Genomic DNA, 20,036 nt, shown 5'->3' with positions numbered 1-20,036 from the left:
TTCCTCCTGCCGTCTAAATATAGATTCTGATTCACTCTCCGCTTACTCGCGGACAGTCGCCTCCTCATCGCTCTTCTATCGCTACTACTCCTACCATGCTTACCGAGCCCGTGAACTTCACTCGTTGATTCCTCGACGCGTGTTGAGGACTCAGGTCTGCCAAGCTCTCTGACTGTTTCGTCTCAGCAACCACCACCACCGCTGTGTTCAACCACGACACTGCATGCAACAACAGTTCACTCGCTCACTCAACCACTACACTTTGCCCAGCAATCGTGATTTTTTTTTACATTTACGTCACACGAGCTCATTGATCGGTCATCAGCTCTGTCTAAAATTATCATTAAAAACAAATATATGGGAAAAATACATCAACACATATTACAAGAAGTATGTATTTACAATTTTACATTGATATTCTTGGTTCTTTCGGTAAAGTCACGTTGAAGGGAAACAATAAAATAATAAAATATATATAAAACAATAAAATTCTCACGACGTTTCGACTGTAACACAAACACGACGTTTCGACTGTAACACAAACAGTCTGTTTGTGTTACAGTCGAAACGTCGTGAGAATTGTATTGTTTTATATATTTTATTGTTTCCCTTCAACGTGACTTTACCGAAAGAACCAAGAATATGAATCACTGCAGTCACGAAAGCTTTAAATCACAATTTTACATTGATGATAAATATCAGGCATGGTCCATGGAAAGGACGGCCAAGCCTGCTGACCCATCCTCGCCACAAGACACACACAGCCTTACGCGTGCACGATCCAGAGCAGTGGCTCTTCTAAACCTGGGGTGCACGCTGCACCCCTGGGGGTGCGAGAAGCCCTTTCTGGGGGTGCGAGACGTGGCCAGATTTTGTCATAAGGTAAATCATCGAAACACAAATTAAGCACGGGCACGTAAGTACAATTTACTTTGTTTCATCAAACCCTCTATGTATTTATTAACATTTTAAGTTTTTTTTTTAACGATTCAAAACCAAAGGGGTGCAAGTTTGCAGTAAAGATTAAGAACCACTGCTCTAGAGGGTCACTCTGGGAGGTCACTCGGAGGGGTCTTGTAGGGTGGTCATATGGGTCGCTAACGTGGGTCAGTCACGCGGGCAAGTCACTCAGAGTGGTCACCTGAAGAGGCCACGCGGCCGGCTTCCCCGCGCGAGTTGGCCGCGTGATTTGGAATTTAGAAATCTGCAGGAGCGCCCCGGGAGCGCTCATGCCTGGCTCCGCTGCCAGGGACGAGTGTCCCAGGCGGTTCCCGCTTCCGCAGATTGTTTGCTTTGTTCAATGAACTTTCAGTTTACTGAACAGTTGTCGCACTTGAACGGCGCGGAGCCGCGTGCGACTCGCAAGACAAGGGTCTGTCCACCCCTGATCCGTGACGTTCACCGTCTTTCTCAGAATTTCATTGGGGGGGGGGGGAGGTGGGGATTGTTAGGTGTGGGGGGGGGGGGGACTTCCCCATTTGCCCCCTATGTGTGCGCCACTGCTGACATCCATTCTAGATTAAAACTTGGATCCGTTAGGAAATGGCTGAGGATTAAGAGACATTTGAATGCTTGTGCGCAGTGTGGCGTAAGCCTGGCGCATTGTGCCACCGCCGCGGGATGGCACAGCTCAGCCGTGCGAATGTGAGTGCGTTTCTATTAGCGGGTAATTTCCCATCAACACTCGGGGCCGCACGCGGATAAAATCAAGTACTCCACGATCAGTCAAGTGGCACAGCGGTGGCAGCACGCGTACCTCGCAGCGTGGCTGGCTGCGAGCTCAAATCCCGGACGGCCATCGACTCAGCCCATCATGCCTCGTGCCGTGGCAGATAAAATACAGCTTCGTTCGAAGTCAGCGATGGTTACCCTATGGACGAACTCACCATCCCTCCATAGCAATGTGGAATTTTCTTGAACGAGCTTGCGGCGGTGGTTATCTTTATTTGGCAGCATTACAAATTCTACATTTCTCTGGCAGGAACGAGTCTTTCTAAGCGACAACCACTTTTGGCGCCCCACAGATTGTTACTCGTTTTATCGGCCGTAGCTGAATGATTATTAGGATGAATCCCCAGCTGAATTCGTAGCTTTATCTCCACAGTGGACGTCCTCTCGAGTAATGTATTCCTCGACCACGCGGGTCACCACCCTTTCCGGCGATGTGCCCTCCCTGGCCCAATTGCACGTCATTTTCTTCACTCGCAACGTGATGGCTCAAACTTGGCTGTGCGTTCTTTGCGTGGCACGCATTCCTCTTCCCACATCTCGCTGCCATTCCGAGGGTGCGCCTGTCCACCCTGTGCAGCCATTGTTTCCATCTTCGTCATCGACGTTCGCATTGCAGATCCACGTGGTCATTCCGCTCAAACGAGCGGGTGGGAATGCTAGTTGGGGTACCAATGAGGAGCCACAGACAACGCGGACAGGCAGCATCCACGCTGTGAGCCGGCGCTACCAACCAATGCCCAGCTCTGCGGTCCTCGATATATGAAGGTGTTATCGGACAAATAATAAGTGTTTACATGTAGGAAGAAGCCGGAGCACCCGGACAAAACACATGCGTGCGAGGGGGAAACACGCTATCGCATGCTTTACTGCACTCTCCTGGCGAGTCAGGGTTATAGCTTCTTGCAGCACACGGGAAGGGAGTTTCACCACCAACCCTCGCCGCTGCATCACAGGTCACGTGCGTGTATCGTGCTTTGCCCTTCCTTTGCTTTGTGAACACGGGTCGCCCCTCGCGGGCATTGTGCCCCTCATGCGAGCGGTGGTGGCTTTGCACGTGGCCTGTAATCCAGCACTGGGGTGGCGAGGGTTGGTGGTTCGCATGAACGTTGCGAAACTCCCACCCCGTGGGTATTGAGGTGTCGTACTCTGTTTTGCCAGGAGAAGGCAGTACAGCGAACATGTGGACTCCACGTGTTCCGTCTTATGGGACAGCGTGATGTCCCCTCGTACGTTTTATCCTGGTACTCCAGTTTCCTGTGCATGTGAACACTTCTTAATTGGCCGATAACACCTTAATATGCAGAGGACCACAGAGCTTTGGCAATTGTTGGCGCCGGCTCACCGCGTGGCTGCTGCTGCCTTCCTGCTCGTCTGTGGTACCTCTCGCCTATGAATGGCTCTCTATTAGAGAGCGAGCGAATACGGTGCACGTTACACGTTTAAATATCAAATTAAATTAGTTTTGTCACTTTTGTCACTCTTAATGCTTGCAAATATTGCCAGGCCTGAGAATTAAAACTAATTTTTGCCTGACACGTATCAGAGCACAAGAGAGCGTGCTGCTCACATGTGTTTGAATAAGAGGAGGTCACTTTGAAGGGATCTCAGAATTAGTTCTGTGGTATCTGCTTCCACGTACCATTTCCTAGTCACATTGCTGCTGAGACCCTTTTCCCAGTAACTTGACTCCGATAGCACAACTCGAATTCACTCAGAATCAGAATCTTCACTTATCCTGGAGGAAGCCGATGAGCCATTAAAGTTCTTTCTCACAGATCTCCGGTAGGTGCAGGTGAGAACGTCACAACTCGGGGTGGGGGGGGGATGTGCGCGATGACCGACACTCAAACGTTACCGCGTCAATAGAACCGGGAGTGGCCAAACCGACTTAAGTGTTGGTGGGTAAACAGCGCGGCCAGGCGTCATCCCGCGCGTAAATCTTGACGGGAGACGCGGCGTCCGAGCGGGTAAACAGCCGTGCCGTGCCGGGCCGCGATATCAATAACGATGTAATTGGCCTCGCGCCGGGCTGCCAGGGCCCACATCCAGCGTGGGAACTCGCTTTGTGCGCTCCCGGCTACCATGGCGTCATGCGCGGCTCGGCGCGGCGTTTATTATGCGCGTTGGGCGCGCTCACACTGCCAGCGGGGATTGATGTTCGACTGAATGGGAATTATTCCGATAAAAAAAAATCGTCGCCGGGGTTGTCACATTGGCAAAAAAAAGGGCTGGACTTGGCTCAATGGGATCCACATCTAAGGACGGTCTCTCTTTTTTTTTATGTAACTCCCCTTCCTACCACCCCCCTCCCTTCCTTTGGCTCTTGCTCCCCCCACGCCGGGCTGACAAAGGGGGAAGTGTTCTTCTCTGTGGCGTTGCAGATGGATGTCTCCCGCTTTGCGACGCCTTGGATCCCGGCCCCGCTAACTCTGTGGCACCACAGAACACGCATGCTGATCAGCCCCGGTGATCGCGGGCGCCGCCTGCCACGGACAGCGCCAGCGGGATAAGGGGGAGGAGGAGGAGGGAGGAGCAGAGAGAGAGAGGAGGACACGAGCAAACATCATCTCGTGAATTCCCTATTGGGTCCAGGTTCTCGTCTGTAATCCATGTCAGCAGAGAGGCGCCCGGCGGCGTGGTGGAGCAGCAAAGAGCGCGCATTCGACATCGCCGTGCTACACGCCGCAACGGCCGGGCCCGGGATTGTTTGGGTGGCCGTCGTAGGCCGTGAACCGCCGCTGTAGAGATTGTGCACAGATGTGAAGTTGTGAAGCAGTGCGACTCGTTATTCTACCGTTTGTGGAATTTATTGTTGCTATTGTTTGTGGGGTTGCTCTGTATGGCTCTACGGCGTGTGTTTTCGGGCCGTGCCGCGCGTCGTTTGGCACGATGTCCGACGTTTCGCTCCACGTGCCTGGTGGAAGCTTTCCCAACATTTGAATTGAGCAGCTCACGTTCTCCATCAGTGATATAACGCATTGCCCGCTGCTGCTTGATGGTGTTACCGGTTGTGGATGTTGAATCAACAGCAGCCCCACGTCTCCGTGATAGACAACACAATACTTGTTGAAAATGTCCAGGTGGCTCAGCGTTAGAGCGAGCAGCTCGCCATCGGAAGATTGCGAGTTCACATTCTGGTTGAGGGGGTTGACTCAGCCCATCGTCCTTCCGGGGTCGATAAAATCAGGACCACTGGTGCGGGAGGTCAACAGTGGAATTCCAACCACTGACTATCAACGGGAGATGTGAACCGCTTTAAAGCTGATTTGAGCAAAATAACTCACTGTGCTATTTCGAACATTTCACTTCGTTTGGACACATTTCCTTACCCGAACGTGAGTGACTTGTGTGATGGCACAGTTCTGGCCCTTCCGAAATGTGTCACGGGGTGAGAGCCACTGATCTCATCCGCTTGAAAGCCGCTCTAGGATTTACGCCCGGCGTGCGCGATCCGTCGGCTCTTGCGTGTGACCCTCCGCTCGGAGTTTTTTTGTGTGTGTGTGCGCGTTGTTGTGTGCGCGTTGCTTGTGTGAATAGGCCGCTCGGGGAAGTGCTGTAAGAACGGAGGAGATGGACACACACAGAGGGGTATTATGGATAGCGCCGTGTGGCTTTGTGGACAGAGCGCTTGAATGACAATCGCGAGGTCGCGGGTTCAACTCTTGTTTGTGGGCTCAGCCGGCTACGAGCTGGCAAGCCAGTAGTAGTCCCTTTGGGAAGCCTCCCTTCGTTCTCTTCTCACCGCACGGGGAAGCGTCTATGTATGCACGCGTGTTGAACTTCTTTCGCACCGTACGTAGCCAACCGTGGCTAATCGGAGGTGCGGATGCTACACAGGCGGACTCGCACGCGTAGCTCTGCGCGACTTTGGAAAAAAATAATTGTCCCGTGGGTGTCTCATTCCCCAAGATTTTATAACAACATCGCTCAATTCGAGAACCGTATATTAACTCTGAACCATTGAGAGTGATGTTTGTTACTGGCCGCTTGGCAGCCTGAAGTGGTTTGTTTACCGTTCCTATACCTTGTACTGGTCTCGTATTTGTGTAGTGTGGTTGTTGTTGTAACGTTCTGAAAAAGAGCTTTATTGTTCATCAGATTTCTCCTGCAGTCTAAATACAGATTCTGTGCTCAGCAACCGTGACCAACAATAATCACTTCTCATGAGACACACGTAAACATTAGCACGATACTTATAACTGTTACTACGTCAATACAGATATTATAACATTATAACTGATATACGGTTATACCTCCACAATCAACAACCACACGATAAAGTTATATGACTACTTTATTACAATAACAACCACTGACGGGCTTATATCTCGCCAATAATAACTATACTAATAAAACACTGCCAGTGATTATCATCATTACTGTATAAATAAACTTATTGCACCTATTATGGGTATTATTACACTCATTGTGACGGCACTAACACACACAATTCACGACGATAATGAGCGCAGAATGTGAGTCTCGCGCGTGATGTCACTGCACGTCGACCAGCCCCCCTCATTAATAATCATGAACAGTAGATTACTATACTCTTTGATTATTTCGGTAAAGTCACGTAGATAGAAACATAATAAAAATAAAGGTTATAAAAATAATAATAAAATAATACTGAAGCCTGGTTTTTAATCTGAGTGTACTGGCAGTCTATAATGTAGACTGTAGCCTGGTTATTAAGCTGAGTGAGTGTACTGGCAGTCTATACTGTAGACTGTAGCCTGGTTATTAATCTGAGTGAGTGTACTGGCAGTCTATAATGTAGACTGTAACCTGGTTATTCATCTGGGTGAGTGTACTGGCAGTCTATAATGTAGACTGTAGCCTGGTTATTAAGCTGAGTGAGTGTACTGGCAGTCAATAATGTAGACTGTAGCCTGGTTATTAAGCTGAGTGAATGTACTGGCAGTCTATAATGTAGACTGTAGCCTGGTTATTAAACTGGGTGAGTGTACTGGCAGTCTATAATGTAGACTGTAGCCTGGTTATTAAGCAGGGTGAGTGTACTGGCAGTCTAGAATGTAGACTGTAGCCTGGTTATTAAACTGGGTGAGTGTACTGGCAGTCTATAATGTAGACTGTAGCCTGGTTATTAAACTGGGTGAGTGTACTGGCAGTCTATAATATAGACTGTAGCCTGGTTATTAAGCAGGGTGAGTGTACTGGCAGTCTAGAATGTAGACTGTAGCCTGGTTATTAAACTGGGTGAGTGTACTGGCAGTCTATAATGTAGACTGTAACCTGGTTATTCATCTGGGTGAGTGTACTGGCAGTCTATAATGTAGACTGTAGCCTGGTTATTAAGCTGAGTGAGTGTACTGGCAGTCAATAATGTAGACTGTAGCCTGGTTATTAAGCTGAGTGAATGTACTGGCAGTCTATAATGTAGACTGTAGCCTGGTTATTAAACTGGGTGAGTGTACTGGCAGTCTATAATGTAGACTGTAGCCTGGTTATTAAGCAGGGTGAGTGTACTGGCAGTCTAGAATGTAGACTGTAGCCTGGTTATTAAACTGGGTGAGTGTACTGGCAGTCTATAATGTAGACTGTAGCCTGGTTATTAAACTGGGTGAGTGTACTGGCAGTCTATAATATAGACTGTAGCCTGGTTATTAAGCAGGGTGAGTGTACTGGCAGTCTAGAATGTAGACTGTAGCCTGGTTATTAAACTGGGTGAGTGTACTGGCAGTCTATAATGTAGACTGTAGCCTGGTTATTAAACTGGGTGCGTGTACTGGCAGTCTATAATGTAGACTGTAGCCTGGTTAATAAACTGGGTGAGTGTACTGACAGTCTATAATGTAGACTGTAGCCTGGTTATTAATCTGGGTGAATGTACTGACAGTCTATAATGTAGACTGTAGCCTGGTTATTAAACTGGGTGAGTGTACTGACAGTCTATAATGTAGACTGTAGCCTGGTTCATATTCTTAGTTTTTTCGGTAAAGTCACGTTGAAGAGAAACAACAAAATAACAAAATATATATAAAACAATAAAAAATTCTCACGACGTTTCGACCATAACTCAAACGGTCATCATCAGGTGTGTCGGTTTGCATAAATTTATTTTGAAAACGGCATATTTATTTATATATATAAAAATAACGTTTGCGTCACGCGCAACGATGGCAGTTTGTCAGGACTAGTCCATCTATTTTTTGAAAAGAGGAGGGGGGAGACGAAATTTGTTTTTATGTAAGCTGTCTGAAAGGCACTGTAAGCGTGAACAATCAATCAAGAACTGAAATGATTTATCAAATCTTTCCAATGATTGCTAAGATAGAATCCATCTTCTCGGTTGAAATTGTCTCTGTGTTTGTATATGTGGATAGCCTCATGAACGAATCTCTCATGGAAGCCAGATGGCTTACAAAGAACCTCCGTCTTGGAAAAGTCAATGGCATGTGAGCCTACTGAATTAGAACAATGATCTGCTACGGCCGAGGTGTTGGTCCTACCGTGTTTAAGGTCTGCTTTATGTTCACGAATGCGGTCCGAGATATGGCGTTTGGTTTCTCCAATGTAACTACTACCACAGAGGCAACTTAGTTTGTAGACACCAGGGTATTGTATGTCCGGAATCACATCTTTTACAGACGGAACCAGATCACGGATTTTATGTAATGTGTTGAAACGGACCTGGATCTTGTGTTTATTCAAGATTTTGGAGATCTTTTTTGTGATCCCAGCAATGTAGGGTAAAGTGATGGTTTTGAAAGGCTCCTCAAGAGGGTTCTTCTTCATGGTTTGAGTGATAGCTTTGCGGATTGTATAGTCGGAGTAACCATTAGCCCTAAGAGCTTGGTGTACGTGCTTGAGTTCACTGCTTATGTGTTCCTGGTCGGATATGCATTGGGCTCTATGATACAGAATCTTGATGAGAGAATTCTTCTGTGATGGATGGTGGTGGGAATCCGGTTTCAGATAAGCATCCGTATGGGTAGCTTTCCTGTAGACAGAGTGGCTCATTGAACCATCAGGTCTCTTTTTAATTAGGACATCCAAAAAAGGTATCTTGCCATCTATTTCGACTTCCATGGTAAATCTGATGGCTGGGTGTATGGAATTGATGTGGTCGAAGAATTTGTCTAGAGCAGGCCGGCCATGTGGCCAGATGACAAAAGTGTCATCCACGTACCTCTTCCATAAGGTTGGGCGCAGAGTGGCAGTCTGGATGGCGTCAGTCTCAAATTTCTCCATGAAAATGTTAGCTATAACTGGAGAAAGGGGGGAGCCCATTGGGGTGCCCTCAGTTTGTTTGTAGAAAGTTCCATTCCAAGTGAAGTATGTATTGGTTAAACAGTGTCTCACCAGGGGGGGTACCTCAGTGTTTAGTCCTTGATGAACCAAGTCTTCAATGATTGCAATGGTGTCAGGTACAGGAACCTTGGTGAATAAGGAAACTACATCAAAACTGACAAGCAGGTCGTCTGGGGACAGGGAAATACCCTTGATTGTTGATACCAGGTGAGTAGAATTTTGTACCGCAGAGGTGGTCTTTCCAGTGAAAGGACGCAGGATTTCAGACAAAAAACGAGCTAATTTGTAGGTGGGGGAGCTGATAGTAGAGACTATGGGACGAAGAGGTGTATCAACTTTATGTATTTTTGGTAAGCCGTATAATCTTGGTGGCCTGGCAGCAGAAGGTTTCAACGAAAACTGTTTAGATTGATCAATTAATGTGGTTGAATCAGAAATTATTTTGTTGGTTTGTGTGACGAGGCTGTTGGTGGGATCTCTTTTTATTTTTGTATAACTACCATCGTCGAGTAATTCTTTAATTTTGTTGTTGTATTCTATTTTATCCATGATAACAGTAGCATTGCCTTTGTCAGCTGAGAGAACTACAATATCATTCCTCTTTTTTAATTTATATAATTCAAAACGCTCATCTTTGCTGAGGTTGCTAGCTGGCATCTTAGCGTTTTTGAGGGTTGCAGCGATTTCAGATCTTGCTACGTCTGCAGCGATGTGACCCAGGCCCCTGAGAGCAACGTCTACTTGGGCAATTATATCATTAACTGGTATGTGTTTAGGTGTGACTGCAAAGTTTAGACCTTTAGCTAAAACGGATTTCAGACCATCGGAAATAGAACTGTTACTGCGATTAATTACGACTTTATTAACGTCTAACTTTTTGGTGTGTGGGTCCGGTCTTTTGTTTAAGAGGAGGTTAAATTTGGAAATCAGGTTTTCCTTACATTTGGTCGACATAGTAGCAGCTGAAGAGGCAGTCATATTGTCTACATGTTCCCAATCCGATGTGGACATTATTGCCGTCAATGATAAGTGTGATTTGTAGAGTGTCTTGTCTAACTGATCTAGTTCTGTGCGTATAAGTCTGATTTTTTCTGAGATAAGAGCTAAGCTAGTTTTGAAAAGAATTCGTTTCGCATTAGAAGAAGTTACAGTAGCAGAGGTGAGTGTAAATGCGATTGGTATTACCCCAGAGTCGCGGCATCTCTTCAGGAAGGTGAGAGACTCGATCAGCTGAGCTTTCTTATCCCGGAGTTTGTTGAAAGATCTTAAAGTTATGTGAAAACCCTCCCCGTAGAGGCGATTAAATTTTGATTTAAAGCTTTCGTGACTGCAGTAATTCATATTCTTAGTTTTTTCGGTAAAGTCACGTTGAAGAGAAACAACAAAATAACAAAATATATATAAAACAATAAAAAATTCTCACGACGTTTCGACCATAACTCAAACGGTCATCATCAGGTGTGTCGGTTTGCATAAATTTATTTTGAAAACGGCATATTTATTTATATATATAAAAATAACGTTTGCGTCACGCGCAACGATGGCAGTTTGAGACTGACGCCATCCAGACTGCCACTCTGCGCCCAACCTTATGGAAGAGGTACGTGGATGACACTTTTGTCATCTGGCCACATGGCCGGCCTGCTCTAGACAAATTCTTCGACCACATCAATTCCATACACCCAGCCATCAGATTTACCATGGAAGTCGAAATAGATGGCAAGATACCTTTTTTGGATGTCCTAATTAAAAAGAGACCTGATGGTTCAATGAGCCACTCTGTCTACAGGAAAGCTACCCATACGGATGCTTATCTGAAACCGGATTCCCACCACCATCCATCACAGAAGAATTCTCTCATCAAGATTCTGTATCATAGAGCCCAATGCATATCCGACCAGGAACACATAAGCAGTGAACTCAAGCACGTACACCAAGCTCTTAGGGCTAATGGTTACTCCGACTATACAATCCGCAAAGCTATCACTCAAACCATGAAGAAGAACCCTCTTGAGGAGCCTTTCAAAAACCATCACTTTACCCTACATTGCTGGGATCACAAAAAAGATCTCCAAAATCTTGAATAAACACAAGATCCAGGTCCGTTTCAACACATTACATAAAATCCGTGATCTGGTTCCGTCTGTAAAAGATGTGATTCCGGACATACAATACCCTGGTGTCTACAAACTAAGTTGCCTCTGTGGTAGTAGTTACATTGGAGAAACCAAACGCCATATCTCGGACCGCATTCGTGAACATAAAGCAGACCTTAAACACGGTAGGACCAACACCTCGGCCGTAGCAGATCATTGTTCTAATTCAGTAGGCTCACATGCCATTGACTTTTCCAAGACGGAGGTTCTTTGTAAGCCATCTGGCTTCCATGAGAGATTCGTTCATGAGGCTATCCACATATACAAACACAGAGACAATTTCAACCGAGAAGATGGATTCTATCTTAGCAATCATTGGAAAGATTTGATAAATCATTTCAGTTCTTGATTGATTGTTCACGCTTACAGTGCCTTTCAGACAGCTTACATAAAAACAAATTTCGTCTCCCCCCTCCTCTTTTCAAAAAATAGATGGACTAGTCCTGGCAAACTGCCATCGTTGCGCGTGACGCAAACGTTATTTTTATATATATAAATAAATATGCCGTTTTCAAAATAAATTTATGCAAACCGACACACCTGATGATGACCGTTTGAGTTATGGTCGAAACGTCGTGAGAATTTTTTATTGTTTTATATATATTTTGTTATTTTGTTGTTTCTCTTCAACGTGACTTTACCGAAAAAACTAAGAATATGAATTACTGCAGTCACGAAAGCTTTAAATCAAAATGTAGCCTGGTTATTAAACTGGGTGAGTGTACTGGCAGTCTATAATGTAGACTGTAGCCTGGTTATTAATCTGGGTGAATGTACTGACAGTCTATAATGTAGACTGTAGCCTGGTTATTAAACTGGGTGAGTGTACTGACAGTCTATAATGTAGACTGTAGCCTGGTTATTAAACTGGGTGCGTGTACTGGCAGTCTATAATGTAGACTGTAGCCTGGTTATTAAACTGGGTGAGTGTACTGACAGTCTATAATGTAGACTGTAGCCTGGTTATTAATCTGGGTGAATGTACTGACAGTCTATAATGTAGACTGTAGCCTGGTTATTAAACTGGGTGAGTGTACTGGCAGTCTAGAATGTAGACTGTAGCCTCCCCCCCCACCCCCCTTTTTTCCTGATGACGACCGCTTGTGTTGCGATCGAAACGTCGTGGCTTTTTGTTATTTTCTTTGAACCTTTCTACGTGACTTTACCGAAAGACCCAAAGAATATAAATTCCTGCAGTCACGAAAGCTTTAAGTGAAGATTACACTTTAGTTCTTTCGGTAAAGTCACGGAGTTGGAAATAAAATAAAACAAATCACGACGTTTCGATTGCAACACAAGCAATCATCATCAGGTGGGAAAACCACAGCAAAATTTACTGCAGTGTACTACAACAACAGAGATAAGGACACGGACGCACTGCTATCACTGCCGTCATAACACTCACACACTGATAACACTAACCAACTATAACTCTTATACTAATAACAACATCACGTGATTATTATTACTTTTTTCAAATTGTCTTGCTGTGTTTTTTTCACACCTGATGATGATTGCTTGTGTTGCAATAGAAACGTCGTGAGAAATGTATTGTTTATTTTTATTATTTCCCTTCTACGTGACTTTACCGAAAGAAACAAGAATATGAATCCCTGCAGTCACGAAAGCTTTAAATCGAAATTTAACCCCACATGAGTTTGTTATCACGATGGTGGTCACTATGGTGACCACTATGGTGATCACTATGGTGCTCACTATGGTGATCACGATGGTGCTCACTATGGTGATCACTATGGTGATCACGATGGTGATCACTATGGTGCTCACTATGGTGATCCCTGATTTTCACATTCCTATTGCCGTACAAAAACTGGAGGAAGGGCCTTTGCTATTGATGCCCCCAGGGTCTGGAATGCTATTGCCAATAAACTGCAACTTGAATCACTACCTATGAGATCTTCACTCAAAACTGCTCTAGAGGAGTTGTACAACCCTAGCTGCCACTGCTATTCAGTGGCCTAAAATATGGCTCTAGATTTTGGTGTTATAATTTATTTATGCAGTTTATTGTTAAAAATTCGGTCACAGTCCCTATGATCACTGTTACATTGGATTTATGGCTTTTATTTTGGTGATTTCGAAAAGTTTTTTTTTGGCCATGTTTTTGTTTATTGTAGTACGGAGTTAGACTGATGGCCTTAATCTTAGTTGTCTTGTGGTTGTTGTTGTTATTTTGACTTGCATCCCACTGGGATTTTTGCACACAGCGTCGGTGTACGGTGCTATTTCAGGAATATTTTTATATTTTTTTTCCTGTATTTTCTGTTTGCACAGTCACAAAATCACTTTAAGATGTTTTCTTGTTCATGTTTTTTGTTTGTTGCGGTTGCACCCGATTCAAGAGCCGAATGGCTCACAGGGCTATACCAAATAAATGAAACTATGAACTATGAACTATGCTCACTATGGTGCTCACTATGATGGTGCTCACTATGATGGTGCTCACTATGATGGTGCTCACTATGATGGTGATCACTATGGTGATCACTATGGTGATCACTATGGTGATCACTATGGTGATCACTATGGTGATAACAAACTCATAACGCCAGAGCTGCTGCAGGGATCATTATCACTGAACCCTCCCCCCGCCCCCTCCCCCCGCCCCCTCCCCCCACTTCTTCCCCCCGCCCCTCCCCCAGCCCTTCCCCCCGCCCCCTCGGTCTCTGCAGTGCGCGCGCTGCATGCCGGGTAGCGCCATGGTCGCCTGCAGAGCGAGAGAGGAGCCCTGGGGTTCGCTCTTTCTCTCTTATCCCATCTCTCTCTTATCTCTCTCTAATCTCTCCCCCTTCTGACGGCAGCGCTAATTGATGATGCGTACACTGATTGGCGTGGTTCGTGCTGCCGTTGTCGTCGTCTCTGAGCGCTGGGGCTGATGCGGCCGCCCGCTTCGCTGCTCCCTTGGCCTGTGGCTGCGATCTGTAGGTAATAAATATCACACACACACACAACGGCGTCTCGTGCGGCCTCATTCCTCGTCACGAGAGACACACGGAGCTCACCACCTCTTACAATTGCTTGGCCCCAAATGCGCGCTCTTGCGTCGCGTAATCGAGCATTGCGGGGCGGAGAACGGTCCGCGGACGCAGAGCTCGCAGAACTACTGTTCGACGTGGTTCGCCTCTTAACAGCATGAGGTCTCCCGTGCTGCAGTTCAAATCAACTCGCGTGGGATGAGTTGTGCGCTCTGCTCGACAACGAGCGTGTCCCTGCGGTGCATTTTGTATGAAAGGGAACGGCGGTGCTTGCCCCGGCCATAAGAGTGTGGAATTGACACCGCTGCCACGGGGTTATTTGGCCCCGAGCGGTTTGAGCGCCGCCTGGGTTACTCATGAACATGCCGTTGATGGGTTGACTATCAATTTCGTGGTCAGTTGGCAGTGGCAGCGTTATGGAGGCACTGGACTGGCCACAGGAATGTGGAATGACCACCAGCGAGACCGACTTGACCGTGCAATTAATTTATATTAATTTCTGTGTAAATGATTGAGCGGGGGGAAGGGTAATGGATGGGCATTGATATGCAGCACACACACACGTCCATGAAATATTTTAATGCATTCTGCATGCACAGCCGCTCGCGTCAGTCTACTGCTGGATGAGGGTCGCCCACGCGGTGCAGGTTGTGACGGTTTTTTGACCATACTTCACCGATGGTCACTGTGGGTTGATAAAAAAAAAATCAGGGAGCTTATATGTGGAAGCATAATAGAGCACAGCAAGAGATGTTTGCTGCACTGTCCTCTGCTGCCCAGCAGCAGCAGCAGTCTCTAACATCTGTTTTATGCATGAGGGGTCGCCTATCCAAGCCAGGACTGAGCATGCACACTTCTGCTTTGCTCATAAGGTCTGAAGAGATTGGGTGCGTTCCGGTTGATTTTGGTCATTGGCTTAGAGTGCGCATCAATTTACATAATTAAAAAATGCCTTTGAACTCTATTAACATTTCTGGTAGTAATTTAAATAAAATTTATTTGAAACTGCAACTTTTAACAGATGCAAGTGCTGTGGTGTCAGAGGACATTATCATCACCATCATGCAAGACATCGGAAGTGATGTTGGTGAGATTTTGCCCGCAGTGAAGTCTGAAAATTATGCTGGTAGGTGTCCCAAGTGAGTTTCCTGTACTTTTATACCCAGCGCTTGTTTCATCACCATTAAATCTATAAAGCAAATATCACCATGACATTCTTGCGACAGCTGTCACAGTTGTGTGCGTGCGTGGTGGTTAGCACGCTGGGTTTGCAATCCAGAGGTTGCTGGATTTGTTTATTTCTCCTGGTGCGGCAATTTAAATTGGTGCAACTTTCTTAAATTCTCCGCCCCGCCACCTCCGTCAACCCTGCAGTGTAATTGGGTTCCACCACAGCTAGTTGAGGACCAGTCATAAACACTGTTTGCGTACAAACACTCGTGCGTCAGATTGGCCACGCTTACCAATGTAGCAGGACCTTGCTGAAAAAGCCTTGAGGAACAGCAAGGCACTAGTGCATGAATAAATTACTAAACCTTATACTCTACAAGTAACTTAAATTCTGCTATGTACATATATATCCGCGGAACGGTCCAGTCCTTGCAATTACTTGCTTGTGCCACTGCTTGCAGAAAGGCCTTCTGCAAGAGAAAGCTCCAGAGAACTCCTCTAGAGGTGGGAGTACCCACAGGTGTCGCTCCAGGAAATTAATTCGAACTGGCGACCTCTATCGCAAGTCCAGTGTGCCAACTTTGACACCACAGCAGCACCCCTCTGTATTTCATAAACTGTATATTTGTTACTAACAAATTGTTGAATTATTGCTTCCTTTGTTGTGTTTTTGTGTGTGCTCTTCAGCCCTGGAAAACGAAGACATCGAAGCTGATGACGCCAGCATTAGACCCATAGAGGTCCCCCCGGGCTTGCACACGACACCCAACCAAGGCTGGGCAGAGGTAGAAGTGGAACTGGAGGACACTAGCGATGGTGGGAGCTATGTTGTTTATTTTGTCTATAGTTTCACGGCACGTAAAGGATACTACAATAGATATCAAAGGAAATAGCACAAGCCCATTCTGCTTCTCCACATATACATGAAATGTTTTCAGTCCAGCAGCCGATTGGTTTTCCAGACCAATATGATCAAGCTTTTATGTAAGCAAGCAAGCTCTGGGCCGGGCTCAGCCAATCAGCCAGCCAGCAAGTAAAACCCTTGTATATAATATGTGGAGAAATGGAAGTAAAGTTCTGACAATCATTCCGGGTGGTTAAGGGGTATAAAACTACTCTGTAGCCTGACTCAAAAACAGAAATATCAGCACGAGCTGATTCTGTGTATCGCCTTTATCCACGATGCTGCACGGCAATGCAAAGTTTGTGTAAAATATATTAATATATGACAGTACACTTTTGTTATCTAAACAGTTTGGGTGCAACGTATGTTGTGCTTTTGTGTAGTTAAAATAAATTCAATTGAATGTTGATAAAATAACATTTACCTCTGTTCTACATTCAACACCTTATTTCACTAGGTGTGAGAATAGATTTTAAATAATTAATTACACATCTTTGTGCCGATAACCAGATCACCCAGAATGCGCCCAGTATGTGAGATCTCATCCAGCAGTGGATTGACAAAGGACTGTAAATTATATTTCGTATTATTGAATTGGTTTGAGGCCACAGACTTCTGTTGAGACAAGGCATCCTCCAGTGTGGATAAAGAGACCGTTTTGGAAGTGACTTCAGAAGTAGTTCTGTGATGTCAACCTCCAGGTGGTTACATTGGGAAACTAAGCGACATGTCTCGGACCGTGTTCGTGAGCATGAGGCAGATCTGAAACATGGTAGGACCAATACCTCGGCCGTGGCTGATCATTCTTTTAATGCGGTGGGCTCACGAAATTTATGTATCTAAGACGAAGGTACTTTGCAAACCCACTGGCTATCAACAAAGATTCGTTCATAAAGCCATCCATATATACAGACACAATTTCAACCGAGAAGATGGGTCCTGATGACGACCGCTTGTGTTGCGATCGAAACGTCATCGTTTTTTATTTTCTTTGAACCTATCTACGTAACTTTACCGAAAGACCCAAAGAATATGAATTCCTGCAGTCACGAAAGCTTTAAGTCAAGATTTCTCCAGGGCTCTTTTCTGACACGGGGTGATGATACACTGGTCGCAGTGAGAGCTGTAAACAGAAACTTCGTTGACATGACACTGATAGTACAATTTGATTATTACATTCAGACAAACAATCTAAACAAACACTTGGAAAAGGAAGCTTAAATAAAAAATGTACCAAAACGATTTCATCAAATGTATTTTGCGACCTGCCGTTTGACTGCACACAGAATCCGTGGAGAGGCAGCACCCGTGCAAGGAGTGCGGGAAGGGCTTCTCCAGAATCACGTTGTTGAAGAAACATCAGAGAACGCACGTCAGGAAAACTCCCGATTTGCCGACGGAGAGCAGCGAGGGTTGTGCGGACGATTCTCATGTCTCAAACGACGATGAGACACCCTCCGACGAGTGGCCCCTGATGGGCGTGGAATTCGGTAAGCGCTTCAAGCGACTCGACGCTCTGACAAAGCACTTGCAAACGCAGACCCAGCGGAAACTATTGCTGAGCCAGGAGCACCGTGCCACGCGGCAGCCGGCGAAGAACAGCCCCGAGCAAGACGAGACGGCGGATGACGTGGCCAAGTCTCGCCCGTGCAAGGCTTGCGGGAAGAAATTTGCCAGCAAATCGCTTCTCAAGAGGCACCGGAGGAGGCACGCCTTCGAGATGCCGCGTGTGTGCACGGAGTGCGGACGCGGGTTCGCGAGCATCTCGCGCCTGCTCGTGCACCAGAGGACGCACTCGGATGAGATGCCGTACGCCTGCGGAGAGTGCGAAGCGGCCTTCCCGCTCAAGAGCATGCTCACTGAGCACAAGAGGGCGCACCTGGGAGAGCGGCCGTTCGTGTGCGAGGAGTGCGGCAAGGGCTTCTCGCACAACTGCAGCCTGAAGCAGCACGTGGTGATCCACACGGGCGAGAGGCCCTACGTGTGCCCCGCTTGCGGGAAGGGCTTCGCCAAGGTGTCCAACCTGAGAAGGCACCAGAGGACGCACTCCGGGGAGAAGCCGTACGCGTGCGAGGACTGCGGAAAGACGTTTTCGCTGACGTCCACGTTGAAGAATCATCAGCGGATACACACGGGGGAGAGGCCGTACATCTGCAGCCACTGCGGAAGGGGCTTCGCGCAGATCTCCAGCCTCACCGTCCACCGGACTACGCACACCGGGGAGAAGTCGTACATGTGCCGCGAGTGCGGCAAGGGCTTTTCCCAGCTCTCCACGCTAAAGCAGCACCACAGGACGCACACAGGAGAGCGGCCTTACATTTGCGAGGTGTGCGGCAAGGGCTTCGCGAGCATCTCCAACCTGAAAAACCACCAGCGGACACATACGGGCGAAAAGCCGTATTCGTGCGAGAAGTGCGGGAAACGATTCTCGGACGTCTCATCCCTGAAGCACCACAGGGTGACGCACACGGGAGAGAAGCCGTACGTGTGCGACGACTGCGGCAGGGGCTTCGCGCAGATCAGCAACCTCAAAGCGCACCAGAGGATACATGCGGACCCCTTCAGCAAGATGGCCTACATGTTCGTCTGCAAAGACTGCGGCAAGCGGTTCGCCAAGATCAGCCGGCTGAAGGACCACCGGCGGACGCACACCGGCGAGAAGCCGTACACATGCGAAGACTGCGGGAAGGCGTTTTCGTTGGTCACCACGCTGAAGAACCATCGCAGGATACACACAGGCGAGAGGCCCTACGTTTGCCTCGAGTGCGGACGGGCGTTCGCGCAGAACTCCACCTTGAAGAACCACCAGAAGACGCACGGAGAGAAGTCGTACGTTTGTAGTGAGTGCGGCGAGCGATTCACAAAGATCTCTGTCATGAACAAGCACATGAAAGCTCACACTGGCTAGAGGCTATGGAGGATGACGATTGAACACGTGCAGAGACAGAAAGTGGCCCTCTCGTTTGTTTCCGGCCGGCACGGTCTGTTCCATCTCGATGGGTTTTTCATTGTTTACAGAAAGTGTGAGGTTTGGTTGAAATGCTCTTTCTGCCATCATGACTAGGCATTTGAAAAGATATGATCTTTGTTCCTGCTGTTCTTTGAACATTTTAAAATATAAAACATCCCAAGTGTTTTTTTACGGAGAATTCCTTTATCCAATGTAATCTTTATCCCCATAACCTGTTTACAGAAGTATAACACGTATGTGTTGCATAGCTTGAAAATTATTCCTTGTCTAAAGTATAAGTGCTTTATAACAAGTGGATTGATTCAAATTTTTCTGAAGATGTAACAAGAGCACTAAATTCAACAAGTATTTTTACCTATTTAGTGCAAAAACTTTTAACGTTGATTTAAAAAACTTATTTTTCAATATGGTGACGAGAGTTTTATAGATCACTCCTTTCCGTGGGGGTAGAAATCCCCGTGTTGGTAAGTCACAAGGGAGCATGCGTTGTCACCAGTACTGCTCTTAGAACCGCTGTGTACTGCTCAGCAATGTGTCACACATTTCTAAAGTATTGTACAGTATTTTGTTCTGTTGTTAATTAAAATGGATTAAGCACGTGAAACATAGTTGTTCATCGATTCTTAAGCACGTTAAACATACATAGTGGGTCAATGTCGTGTGATTCATGATGGGTGCAATATAAGTGATGTTATAACATTGGGAGCTGCTATGGTGAAATGGCGAGCGCACCGGACTTGACATCAAGAGGTCACACGGTCAAATCCATCGTAGCAGATTGATCAATGGGGCAAGTTTCATGTGTGGCGAGTTAAATTGCGGGTACTCGCTAC

The 20,036-nt window shown here is 46.5% G+C and overlaps 1 protein-coding gene across 5 annotated transcripts; it reads left to right on the top strand.

The window, feature by feature from the left end:
• The first annotated feature begins 3,818 nt into the window (after nt 1-3,818).
• Nucleotides 3,819-19,807, top strand: LOC116956341 (uncharacterized). 5 transcript variants are annotated; one of them, XM_076054062.1, is made up of 5 exons: nt 3,819-5,319; nt 13,985-14,108; nt 15,180-15,284; nt 16,016-16,144; nt 17,519-19,807. In XM_076054062.1, exons 3-5 carry the CDS (start codon nt 15,221-15,223, stop codon nt 19,138-19,140), a joined length of 1,815 nt encoding a protein of 604 aa, XP_075910177.1. In that variant the 5' UTR covers nt 3,819-5,319; nt 13,985-14,108; nt 15,180-15,220; the 3' UTR covers nt 19,141-19,807. The 5 variants fall into 5 exon arrangements, with proteins under 5 accessions (XP_075910177.1, XP_032833803.1, XP_032833802.1 ...); XM_032977912.2 differs by lacking the exon at nt 3,819-5,319 and having other exon boundaries at nt 13,832-14,108; nt 15,180-15,297; XM_032977911.2 differs by lacking the exon at nt 3,819-5,319 and having other exon boundaries at nt 13,833-14,108.
• The last annotated feature ends 229 nt before the right edge of the window (nt 19,808-20,036 follow it).

This window comes from Petromyzon marinus, chromosome 64, assembly GCF_048934315.1.
Source record: "Petromyzon marinus isolate PM22_M1 ecotype Great Lakes invasive population chromosome 64, UKy_Petmar_22M1.pri1.0, whole genome shotgun sequence".
NCBI lineage: Eukaryota > Metazoa > Chordata > Hyperoartia > Petromyzontiformes > Petromyzontidae > Petromyzon > Petromyzon marinus.
The sequence above is the reverse complement of the archived record's forward strand: the minus strand, read 5'-3'. Positions and strand labels throughout refer to the sequence as shown.